General features: G+C 40.5%; 1 protein-coding gene across 1 annotated transcript in view; it reads right to left on the bottom strand.

Annotated features, from left to right (window-relative positions):
- Positions 1-5815: 5815 nt before the first annotated feature.
- The window catches only part of VSIG1 (V-set and immunoglobulin domain containing 1), a 31818-nt gene continuing 24907 nt past the window's right edge, over positions 5816-12726 (bottom strand). Inside the window, exons 5-8 of the mRNA XM_012644637.1 lie at positions 10742-10891; positions 10224-10343; positions 7232-7373; positions 5816-6167 (exon numbers count right to left, since the gene is read on the bottom strand). Of these exons, the coding sequence (XP_012500091.1) occupies positions 5816-6167; positions 7232-7373; positions 10224-10343; positions 10742-10891 (764 nt within the window). The remainder of the gene's footprint in view (positions 6168-7231; positions 7374-10223; positions 10344-10741; positions 10892-12726) is intronic.

Here is a 12726-nt window from a genome sequence, read left to right as displayed (position 1 = left end):
GGGTGTAAAAGAAAACTCACGCTAGTTCTTCAATAGGAGTCCTTCAGTAAGCAATATGGATGGAACCAAGCCACAGGCAATTTGTAGGCTTTTAGCATTTAGTGAAGTGACTTGTTAATAATATTTAGATCACTGATTGGTATAAACTAAGGATATTATTGACCTTGGATATTGATCAAATTATTACCTGTTCTGTAGGAAACCTAATAGAGACAAAGCTGATTCAAGGTTAGCAGATTCCAAAATGAATTCATAAAAGATGACAATTTAATTGTAAAGCTTAACTGAGAATATAAGATGGAAGAACTAGGTCAATGGAAACAGTGGAAAAAATTTACATTCTTAAATATCTATTGTAGAGAATTTACAGTTTCAGTGAGGTTCTGTGAGTTTCAAGGTAAATTGTGTTTTACTACATAATCTTCAGAATGTGGGCTGTTAATGACCAAGCCATGATTAGAGGCTTGGAACTTTCAACCCCATCCCCCATCCTCCGGAGACTGAGTTAATAATCAATCATGTCTATGTGATGAAGCCTCCATAGAAATCCTTAAACTACAAGGTTGGTGAGCTTCCAGGTTGATGAACACATCCACGTTCCAAGAGGGTGGTGCACCCCAACTCCATAGAGACAGAAGCTTCTGTGCTCAAGACCCTTCTGGACCTCACCCTATGGTACCTCTTCAGCTGGCTGTTCATCTGTATCGTTTATAATAACCTGGTAAAAGTAGAGTGTTTCCAAATTCTGTGAGCCATTATAGCAAGTTATCGAACTTGAGGAGGGGCTTGCAGGAACCCCCAAGTTGTAGCCAAGTCAGATAGAAGTGAGCACCTAATACTTGCAACTGCTGTCTGAAGGGGGCAGTCTTGTGGGACCTAACCCTTGACCTGTAGGGTCTGTGCTAACTCTGGGTAATTAGTATCAGAATTAAACTAGATTGTAGGACACCCAGTTGGTGTCTGCAGAGAAGTGAATTGCTTGGTGTGGAAACCCTACATGTTTGGTGTCTAAAGTGTTGTGAGTAGAGGGACAGTTTTCTTTTATTGGCATAATCTCGTTTTGGTTTCCTGAAGCCCTCATTATCATCTCTGAATTCTTTGTATTTTTTAAACCACAGCTTCAAAGACAAGTGGGATTATTGAGTCTTTGATTGGTTTGAACCTTTTATGAAGCCCTCTAACCAGTTTTCAGCATGTAGACATATAAAACAAGCTTTTATTACTAAAACTTGGGTTTGTTTCATTGAAATTAGTAGTTTGGTGCAGTTGAAAGAGCATTAGACTGGGAATCAGAGAATTTGGATCTAGTGTTGACTTTATGTAATCTCAGGCAGATTATTTTACCCCTCTTCACTCAGGGTTTCTCCTCTGGGGGCTGAGTGGGAATATATAAGAATGAACAGGCTTTTTAAAAGTACATTTAACCCTTCCTGCCTCCACCACCAAGAATGTAATTCTACATCATCTCCCACCTCCAGCCATCATTGTTAGGAGTGAGCCATTGTGTGTATTATAACCCTCAGGTGTACTGGTGTTGAAAAAGGTTAAATGCTATTGATCTTGAAGCTCTCTTCCAGCTCTGAAATTCTTACTGAAAGTTCATCAAACTTGAGTTACACATAGGCTGGTGTAAAAGTTGCAAATATTAACTTCTCAGTATACAATATTGGGAGGGAAAAGTCACCTGGTCTAAAGGGCATAAAAGATAATCAATATACATGGTTTCTTAGCTATTGATCAAGAATTACTATGTTTTAGTTCCTTCTCATCATAGATCACTATAATTTGGAGGCCCTCCCCAGTGCAGTACAAATTCTAGCCTTTCTCTCCTCCAGTCAACACACTGTTGTTGATAACACACAGGAACTTGTCATGGTTAGCAAAATTCTATACTCCATGAGGACAAGGGCTAGCTCTGATTCTGCTCACCATTGTACTGCCAGCAGTAGCAACAGTCCTGGTTCATAGTAGCCATTAGTGCCAGTAGTCCACTAGACCCAGTAGTCCATTAGGTGACTGAATAAACAAATGAATTTGGAGAGTATAAGGACCTACAGCCAAAAGGCTGTTCTGTTGACTTAACCATATACCCTGTCTCGCTAAATGCAGAAACAAGGAGATGAGAGAAGTTCCTGAAAATCCTTTTGAGTAAGGTAAGAATGAGCAGTTAAGAAACCTAAGACTGGCTTGAGATTTGGTTGGGACTACCCACTTAAATTTTAACTACCTGTGGCAAAATAAATCAGTCCTATCTGAATGAGATTTATGCTGAAATAATTTGGTCAAAGCTTAATCAAAATATTTTCTGATCCAATGATGAATAAGCTGGAAAAAAACCCATTTTTGTTCCCTTATTGGAAAGCTCTTAAACATATGAGCTCACTTTTCTGCTCAAGTGACATTTATTGAACAGAGTTTTGTTATGATTCAGTATCTTACAGGGTCTTAGGATTCATTGCAAACATAAATATATGGTATGGTATATTATGGACGTACTTAAGGAAGCTGGGATGAAGTTGCACTGACCCGGAGTAGGTTGAGTGAATGATAACCCACGTGGTTTGATTTGAGAGAGGCTGAAAAGCCTCCTTTTCCCAGAAATATCTCTCCCTTAGTTTCAGTACCTGAAATTCCAACGTTTTGACTCTTTCGATTAAGGATTATATGTGTTCAAGAGTCCTCTTTAAAAGGTAACTACTCCCAAGGGGACTAAGTCATTTATCAACCTGAATGAGGTCACTGGATGATGAAAGATCATGTTCACTAAACAACAGGTTACAGAACAGCTGCCTTTTGAAAGGGTGGCAAGGACAGAGGTAGGTCCTGAGAAATGAATCCTGCCTGAAGGATGCAGAACTGAGGGAGTCACTGAGCTAGTAGGAGCATGGGAATCTGAGGTATTTGGAAAATAAGGTGCCACAAGGCCAGGAAGGGAACTGAAAGGAAAATCCCAAAGGCACCACTTCAGATGAACCTCATGTACTTCCCAATTTTGCCCAGCAAGGGTTTCTGCCAGGGCAACATGTGCTCTAGATTTTTAAATGCAGATTTTTTTCCATTTTTTTTTTCCTGTCAAACTCATTATGTTGATTTCAGCTCAGTTTTCAAGCTATCAAGATCATTTCAAATCTTGATTCTGTCTTACAGCATAGTAGCTATTACCCCAGGAGAAGTCATCCACAAATTTATGAAGGCTGCCTTCTGTGTTTTTATCTAAGTCACTGGTTCTTAATCTTGGATTCAGGGAGTCTTTAATTAATCCATTAAAACCGTATGTGACATTGTGTGTATAAGCATTTTTCAATGGAGAGGTGTCCAGAATTTTCAGCAGATTCTCGAGGTGATCCATAACCTCAAAAAAGGTTACAAGCCACTGATCCAGCTATTCATAAGTATTTTGAGCAAAACAGTGCTAATGAGGACAGAGCTCTATAAGACTGCCATTAGTGCCTTCTTTTCTAGTTAGCACTGATCCATCAGAAATTTGGGGGCATAGTTGTTGACTATTACATGTCAGTCTTTTTTCTTGTGATTGGCCTTTATCATAACAGTAGAAGGGAAAAATGAATTTCAGCTACTTGGGCATTCTGAGTGGCATTGAGATGTTTACACTGTTATTGTTTCATTTTTAATCTCCAGATATTAGGTCATTCTTAAGACCTTCATCATTTTGCTTCCTGTACCCATCAGACGCCATATCATGGTATCATATTTAGTCTGTGAATGGAATTATAGGAGCTTCAAAAATCCCTGAGATTGGCCGGGCGTGGTGGCTCACGCCTGTAATCCTAGCACTCTGGGAGGCCGAGGCGGGCGGATTGTTTGAGCTCAGGAGTTCGAAACCAGCCTGAGCAAGAGCGAGACCCCGTCTCTACTAAAAAAATAAAAAGAAATTAATCGGACAACTAAAAATATATAGAAAAAATTAGCCGGGCATGGTGGCGCATGCCTGTAGTCCCAGCTACTCGGGAGGCTGAGGCAGGAGGATCGCTTGAGCCCAGGAGTTTGAGGTTGCTGTGAGCTAGGCTGACGCCACGGCACTCACTCTAGCCTGGGCAACAGAGTGAGACTCTGTCTCAAAAAAAAAAAAAAAAATCCCTGAGATTGGCTGAAAATTGACACATCAAAGAAAATACGTAAATAAAAGCTTGCTATCTCTTCTTTCCATGGCTCTGGACAAGAGTAATGTTAACTTCCATTTCAACCCACCTTAAAACCTACAAAGACTCTACCTCAACGTGTGTACGTGTATGATCTATATAAAAAGGAGTTTGCAGTTTAAGAAAATCCTTTACATAAAAATCTGGATATGGTAAGTTAGAAATTCATTGCTTCATTTAAAAAGGATTCACCTCAGAAGGAAGTCAGACACAAAAAAGTACATACTGTATCATCCCATCTGTATGAGAGTCAAGAAAAGGCAAAGCTAATCTCTAGTGATGGAAAACAGATCATTGGTTGCCTAGGTCCAGGGCAGTGGTGGGATTGCACAAAGGGGCATGAGTGAACATTTTCAGCTGATGGAAATGTTTTCCTCTAGATGGGTGTGGTGGTTCCATGGGTGTGTACTCTATCAAAATTCATCAAATTGTATACTTGAAATGGCTGGTTTATTGTACATAAAGTATGCCTCAATGAAGTTGTTTATAAAGGGATTTACCTTAGTAGTCATTAAAATGAGATTTTATTATTATTTATTGAGCCTTAAAGATTAAAATATGATTGATTTCACAAGTGAAAAGGTAAGTCTACCTATACATTTCCTCAAGGTGGGATGTGGGAGAAATATGATCACAAAAAGCTTTTTAACAGGGGAAGAAGAAGTGATATCAATGCATTTGAGTTAATATTTAGCATTTATACAAGACCGATATGTCTATATTGATGTTCAAATGTACCAACAGTAAAACAGATTATTTAAATAATCAGTTAAGAGTATCTAAAATAGATAACAAGTGCTCATTTAGAACACTTTCCTAGTGTGCTCTGCAAAGTAGATAGCATCAGACATAGTGATAACATAATAGCTCATTCAAAGCTAAATGGTAATGTTTGCCTATACATTATTTGGCATTTAAAAATCACGTTATTTAAAAATTTTGCTAGGCTCAGATATTGGATACCAGGGTGACTCCTTGGGAAATCTAACATGATGAATAGAGCATTAATTACAAGACCTGGTTTTAAATGCCATGGACCAATTAATATGTACCCTTTACACATTCTCCTCTGTTATTTTTGGAGAAATTTTTTTCAACCTAACCCTAACCCTAACCCTAACCCTAACCCTAACCCTAACCCTAACCCTAACCCTAACCCTAACCCTAACCCTAACCCTAACCCTAATACTGGTGAATTATTTTCTTAGTAATCAATATAAAAATGAATAGGGAAGCCCTGACAAGTAATGCTAGAAATAATATTGAATCTAATTAGTGCCACCTTGTCAACATGTGCATATGGAAGATAATGAAGGGTAGCTCTTAATAAAAATAGAGAAATAAGATTTTCTGAAATACAACACGAGTACTGTTGCAAAACTCTTTCAACTAAGTTAGAAATCACTTGCCTTGTCATTTGTTAGGCTTACATGTTAGTAAAATTATAAGTACTCTATACTGGTAAAGCAGGAACACTTGCATTGATTTAGTAGTTATCTTGGCCTGTTTATTCTGGATTCGTAGTTGTAATGAGCACCTTATTAGAGAAGGGTTGGTCAACATAGAGGGAGGAGGTGGGGGCTGGTTAGGTCAACTGAATTCCAAATGCCAGTAATGGGTTTCTTAGTGATGGATGCTGTACTTGGGCCACCAGCTTACGCCTTAACCACTCCCTTCTCCTCATCACAAAGAGGCTCAACTACGACCCCAGGCTCTGGCTCTGGCTCTGGCTCTGGCTCTGGCTCTGGCTCTGGAAACAATTCCAGCTCCAGCTCCAGCTGCACCTCTGGCTCCAGCTGGATCATAATCTCAGGTATAGGACTAGGCTCTGGTCCTTGGGCAGGCTCTGTGGTAGGCTCTGGGGGAGGCCCTGGATGTTGGATAGGCTCGTGGTCTGGCTCCCGAATGGTGGCAGTGTCATGAGTGGAAGATGGTAAAGTTGCTTCTAGTTGGACGGCGTCTTCTGTTGGCATTGTTTCACTCTCTGCACCTTTCTTTGTCATTGGTCTGCAAGAAAGATGGCCCAGAAAAGAATAAGTTAAGGAAATGCTAACTTTCAAAATTTCATGTGGAGCCAAATGCTCTGTAGCTTAAGTGACCATAGCTCTCAAACTGCAGGAAGTCTGTTATTTCTCCTATTCTGACTCACTCTGTCAGGTCATATGTCTCCATTTTGAGTTCAGGAAGGTTAGACCTCAACAATATAATGAAAGTTCAAGAAAAACACAGACCAATGTTTAAAAAGTGGGAAAACTGATGATGCCAGGATGAAAGAGTCTAAGAATCTAATAAGGTCTTTGAGGACCAAATCCATAGCTCCAATGCATCTCTATCTCCCACTACATCTAGCACAATACTTGGCACCTGGTGGATACCCACTACATAGCCGTGGAAGCAAGAAGATGGAGGGATGAACAAATGAATGAGTGTGACATACACTAGAGAAGAAATAGCAGAGTGGTTAAGAGCACAGGCTAGGTATGAATATAAAAAATCCCCTCATCTAATGGGTGCCGTGCGCACTTTCTGGGGAATGGACATGCTTTAAGCTCTGAGTCGGGTGGGGCAAAGGCAATATATGTAACCTAAACATTTGTACCCCCGTAATATGCTGAAATAAAATAAAATAAAATAAAATTACACTGAAAAAAATCAAAATAAAAAAAAAAAGGAGCACGGGCTATGGGCAGGGCCACATTCTAACTTCTGTGGGCCCTAGGCACTTTTTCCTCTGTGGGCCTCTTGTTCCATAAAAAATATTTAAAATTATATTTTATGACTATGTTGTTATAAAGGCAAGTATGTTGATATTATATAATAAAACATTTTCTTGTACCTAAAAGGGTGGTTGTGATGGTTAAGTGAATTGATATATGTAAAGTGCTTAGAACAGTGTGGCACACAGCACTCAGGAAATGCTCGCCATCATCGTTTTCATAAAAGCAGCGAGAGTAAGCAGAAAGATACCTCTGATATCGTACGCTAAAAGGAGTGCTTAGGAATTGCTGACTGAAAGAGACATGCCTGAGAAATGTTTGTGTTCCAGTAAAGAAAACAAAATGAGGGCTTACTCAAGTTCCGTGATGGTCTTAGAATTTCTCTTCCTTTCTTTTGCCTTTGCCTTGTTCCTTGCGAAGCACACAATAGAGGTGATGATGGCAGCACCTACCAGGGAACCTACCAAGGCCACGATGATGATTACAACTTCTAGATCTGGAGGACACGAGAAGCTGGTTAATAAAGTGGACCATACTGTCATTTTATACATGTGCATTTGTGACTAGTGGGGACTATTTGGGGCATTCACATAGCGGGAAAGTGACTTGCATAGGCTAGAAAAATGGAAACCCCTAGAACTCTACCAGTTGGACTCATACTGGGAGAAGAAAGATGACTGGCTTGACTATGTAGCTTTAACCATTTATACACATAAAGAATAAAACACGACGACTTGGAGGAGGCAGAGTTGCTTTCAAAATGGGTTTTTTTCTTTTTTAGTTCAGCATATTATGGAGGTACAATGTTTAGGTTTAGAGAAGAGAGTCTTCGGTGTGCATTTGCTTAACTAGTAAGAGAGATGCCATGGCGTTGTGATCTGGTCACCAGAGATACGCCTGTGTTATAGGCAGAGACGTTTCACCAGGCTTTCCCAGAGCATAGGTAAAACAGGTCCCTAAAAACCTTCTTCTCCCCCACAGCATCCACGCTCACTAAGGCATTCTGGCCACTAAGAAAGGATATGCCCATTTCAGTAAACAGGCATCTGGTTTATTACATCGGTCTATGGAAACGCTTAATGAGTGTGAGACAATCCAGCTGTGCACCAGACCTCCAAGCCCTGGGACATCATGTCTCGCTTGTAAACCGGCCCATCCCCATCTGCTTCCCCTCAAACAAAGGCGGACATGTTATATTTTGAGATGAGAGGCTAGTTGGGTTGCCTGATAATAATTCCTTTAACTTTTTGTGATTAAAGGAAAGTGAAAGGAATACATGGGAATAATTTTAAAAGTCGAATAATTCTATGAAACTTCTAACAAAAACAGCAGTCCTCTGCCCCATTCCTTCCCACTTCTCAATCCCATTCACTAAAGGCGACCACTCTTTTCTTTTTAATCTTCTTGTCCCCGTGTTTCTGTTATGCTTGCTCCGATATGTCCTGCCTTCTTCAGTTTTCATCATTTCTTTTGCACTTCCTACTCTGGAAGTTGGAGATTGAGCTCTTCTGCACCACTCCCCTCCCAGCCCACCATGGTATTCTAATAAAGTTCTATCACAAGTTCTAGTTAAATTGAAGTTTGCAGTATTATGACTATGGAAATATTGTTCACAGCTGAGGAACATAGTATACTATGATTCTTTCTTGGACAACATTTTCAAAAAATTTCTCTGGGGTTAATAAGTGCCTCACTGATCCTCAAATTTTCAGCAAAACCATTAAACACCTTTCAATAGATTCAAACACATTAGATGATCTATTGGTTTCTTATGATTTTTTTCCCTCAGAGACATGCCTTCTGGAGTCCTCCATCCTCTTCCCCCAGCATAGATTTGTTGCCCTCCTAAGCCTGTGCTCTACTGTCACCTTCAACATCTCCATTTTATAGATAAAGAAACAGGCTTTGTAAGTTCCTTCGAGATCCATCTCAAATAGCACTTGGTCAGTAACGCTATCCTCAGTTCTTTAATTGTTCCTGCTTTGGTGTCCTATAGACCTTGTACAGACCTCTATTATAGCATTTAGCACATTTTAGGGATTTTTTTTGTTTGTCCCTCTAGCTAAACTATGAGCTCTTTGAGTATGGGACATATTTCTTCTTAATCTCTGTGTCTCCATCACCTAGGACAGTCCCTGGCACATAGTAGATATTCAATAAATGTTTGAGGAAGCAAGGAAGAATGGAAGGAAGGAAGGAGGGAGGGAGAGAGGCAATGCTGGACTTCATTGGAAAGAAGATTAGAAAGGAAGCAACCCTGGCATCCAAATCCTAGGTGGCTCTACATCTGCAGTGTGATTGTACCCCTAGGAAGGCAAAAAAGGATTGGGGGAGATCTAAAGAAAGACAACAGAAATGATGCAGGGAGAATTGCTGAAAGTGATATGAGAATGAAGGAGCAACCTTCAGGACAAATAAAAGGAGGAAAGCTCAGCTGCATAGGAAGAGCAAAAGTCCAATGGAATCTGCCACCCTGGATGTGGCATATATTAAAACCACAAATTCAAAGTAAGTTAGAAAAAGTGACAAGATCCTAAGTGTTATCAAGTGATACTTGAGAGGTTTGGCAGCACATCCCTTGTGAGGGCTTGTTCCTGGGTCAGCCCAATTTGGCAATTCCAGGCCCTTATGTCTTAAGCTCAGAGAGTAATCCTTCCTTTGGATAGGAAGATTGAGGTTTACGGGCATCTCTGCTCTGCCAGTTGCTAACTGGATGACCTTGGGCAAGTCATTTATCTCCCCGAGCTTCAGTGTTCTTTCAGTAAAACGAAGCTAACAATATATTCTGCCTCCCTAGTGGGTGGTTGAGAGGGTTGAGTGAGGTAATGCTTGTACGGCACCTGGTCAAGTGTCTGGCACAAAATTTATGCTCCACAAATACTAGCTCCTGTGCTTGTGGGTGTGAGTGTGATTATTACTATTATTCTTAGGGGTAGATCTTAACAAAGCAGTTAAGAACTAGAAAGTTTGAGAGCTATATGTTTTCCAAAGCTACAGTGTCACTGGGATTTACCAACAGCATCACAAAGAGATACTCAGCCTGATGCTATCAATGAGGGCATTGTTTTATTTATTGAATAGTAATACCTACTTTCTAGAGATTTTGTGAAGCTTAAACAAATTACTTTTTGTAAAGGATTTAGGGCAGTGTGTGGCACCTATTAAGTATTACATAAGCATCGGATATTAGGATGGTCATTCATCATGTCAACCTATAAATCAAGCACACAAATCTGCAGAGAAGCAGGAAGCACTAACCAGGAATCCTAATTAATTCATTGGGCTGACAGGCCCAGACTACTTGACTTAAGGAGAAGAACCTGTTAAAGTTGTATGGTCAACTCACGTGAAGAAGTTAGATCGATTTCACAGGAACTGTTGCCAAGGCTGTTGGTAGCAGTACACTGGTAATAACCTTGTTCAAAATTTGTCAGATTTCCAATAACCAAAGTCCCGGTGGTTGGGTCTGTTAAAACCAGGAAATAGACTTTTGAGTTCTCTTATGTGGGTACAGATCACGCTAGTGTAACAGACCATTCAATGCCCACTCACTTTCCCAGATTGGCCTCTCTCGAGATATCCAGGGTTGAACTGGGCCCCTGGGGACCGTTCCAAAGGTAGCTTACCTGGAGCCGTGCCCATTCCCTCCATGCTCACCACCTCTGAGCTGGCTTCTAGAAGTTGGGGAGTAGACCTGACCATAGTCATGTTGGGAGAAGAGTATTCTTTATACATCTCCCATCCCCACCCACCCAAGTAAAAGAGAAGATTGAGCTCTAAGGACAAACAGCTAGCCACACACTCCTGCTGTCAGCTAACCACAAACACCAGGTCTTTCCAGGGCCTGCTGAAGGTGATACTTACTTGCTTTCACTGGTATGATGTTGCTTCCTTCACGTTTATACCAGTAGTACACAGGGGAAGGTGTTCCAAATGCAGAGAGGCAGGAGAGAGAGATGGTATGGCCGATTTCTGGTCTTCCTTGAATGCTACAAAAGGGCTTAGAAGGTTTGACTGTAAGGTAATGACAAAGAGTAAAAGTCCTGCAGGATGAATGGCAGTCTGTGACAATTGCAGTCACTTCCTCGCTTTCATTTTTGCAGAATATGTGTTTATTAAAAAAAAAATTTATTTTGACAGTTTTCTGGTTGTACCACCAGGTGGGAGTAGAGCACTTCTGGTGCAGGCACTTTCCATCAGGAGGCCATTAAGATTCAAATAGCGTTTCTTCTGTCTGCCTCCTCCCCAGATTTATAACCATGAATTTCTGCATTGTGTCTTAAAATATTCCTTTATTAAAACGGCCAAATGTAAGCAAATACTAAACGACTAGGAACATAGTTTATACTTTAAACGCACAGTTTTTAAAGGAAAATAGAACCCTTTGAGAGACTTTGAGATAACCTGTTATTTATTCTTTTTAAAAATTATTTTATTAATGAATTAATGCTGTAATTTTCTTTTCTTTCATAAGTCCTTTTTTTTTGCATTTATTCATCTGTGGGTGACACAAAATGGTTGAAAGGTTTGAATTTGCCTGTGTCCCTCACCAGTAGGGGAACCCATTTGGGGCACATGTGCTACCCAGCCCTGAAATCTTTATTCATCGTTCACTCAACAAGCATTTAGTTGTGTGCCTTCTGTGTGCCCGGCGCTAGAATAGGCACCGGGTATTCAAAAATAATTTTGACACAGTTCTGAAGTGGGGTGGGGGAGTGATGAGAGGCAAGTTTAGAGAGGGGCAGAGGCCATATCTTCGAGGGCTTTGCATTTCGTGTATTTTATACTGAGAGAAAGGGGACCAGGGAAGGAGCTTAAGTAGGGGAGTGAGGGTCATTTTAACATTTTAGATGGGTCGCTCTGACACTGGGAGTGCCTGAACCAAAGGAGATACATTCAAGAGGTATTAAGAAAGTTGAATCAATAGGACTTGGTGACCAACTGGTGTGGAGTATGAGGAAGAAGGTGGGGTCAGTGATGACCCCCAGTTTTCTGATTTGGACAGTTGAGTACATGATCGTACCATCTCCTGAGACAAAGACCACAGGAGGAGGATCAAGTTTTAGGGAAAGGGGTGACAAGGAGGAAGGGGGTGATTAATGAAGTCAGTTTGAGACATACTGAGCTTTAGCCACTTATGAAAACACCTCAGTAGAGAAGTCCTGCGGGAAGCTGGGAACCTGAATCTACTTATTCATCTTACTTTGCACAGTTTATTCTATCCTTAATCTTATATACAGATAATGATCTAGATTTCTATGCTTTCCAACTCACCTTCCTTATCTTAATTTGGATACGGAACCCTCCAAAGTCTTAGGTCTCTAACTTAGATGAGTCAGAGCTTATTAATAAATGCTTCGTACTGCTCAGCCCTCCAGCTGTTGCCTGAGACACAGTGGTTAAAAGCAACGCTCTGAATTAACCCAGAATACTGGCTCTGCAACTTTACCCTAGATATGTTTAGGCAAGTTACCTAACTTAACCAAACCTCAGTTGACTCATCTGTAAAACACAAATAAGGGATTATCTAACCTCTGGCTGATTCAAAGATTAAATCTAATAACACATACGGGGCCTTGCATGTGGAATTGCTGTTGGCCACAGGCAGGACTAATTCCTGCTACTGAAGTTAATCTTCCATTGACTTCTGCTCGACTCAGCCATCTCCGACTCTACCCCTCTGTACACATGAGTGAGAAGACAGATGCATACAGCTATAACTCTGAAACATTTCACTATCTCTGTCTTTTAAATGAGTGTCTTTGAATTAAAAGGAGTATTTTTCCACTTAGCTCTTTATTCTTTCTTCCTTATCAATAATTTTCTCAGATAGGAACAACTTGTTGGAT

The sequence above is a fragment of the Propithecus coquereli genome, unplaced genomic scaffold (assembly GCF_000956105.1).
Source record: "Propithecus coquereli isolate 6110/MARCELLA unplaced genomic scaffold, Pcoq_1.0 Scaffold104, whole genome shotgun sequence".
Lineage (NCBI taxonomy): Eukaryota > Metazoa > Chordata > Mammalia > Primates > Indriidae > Propithecus > Propithecus coquereli.
This window is presented reverse-complemented; position numbering and strand designations above follow the sequence as displayed.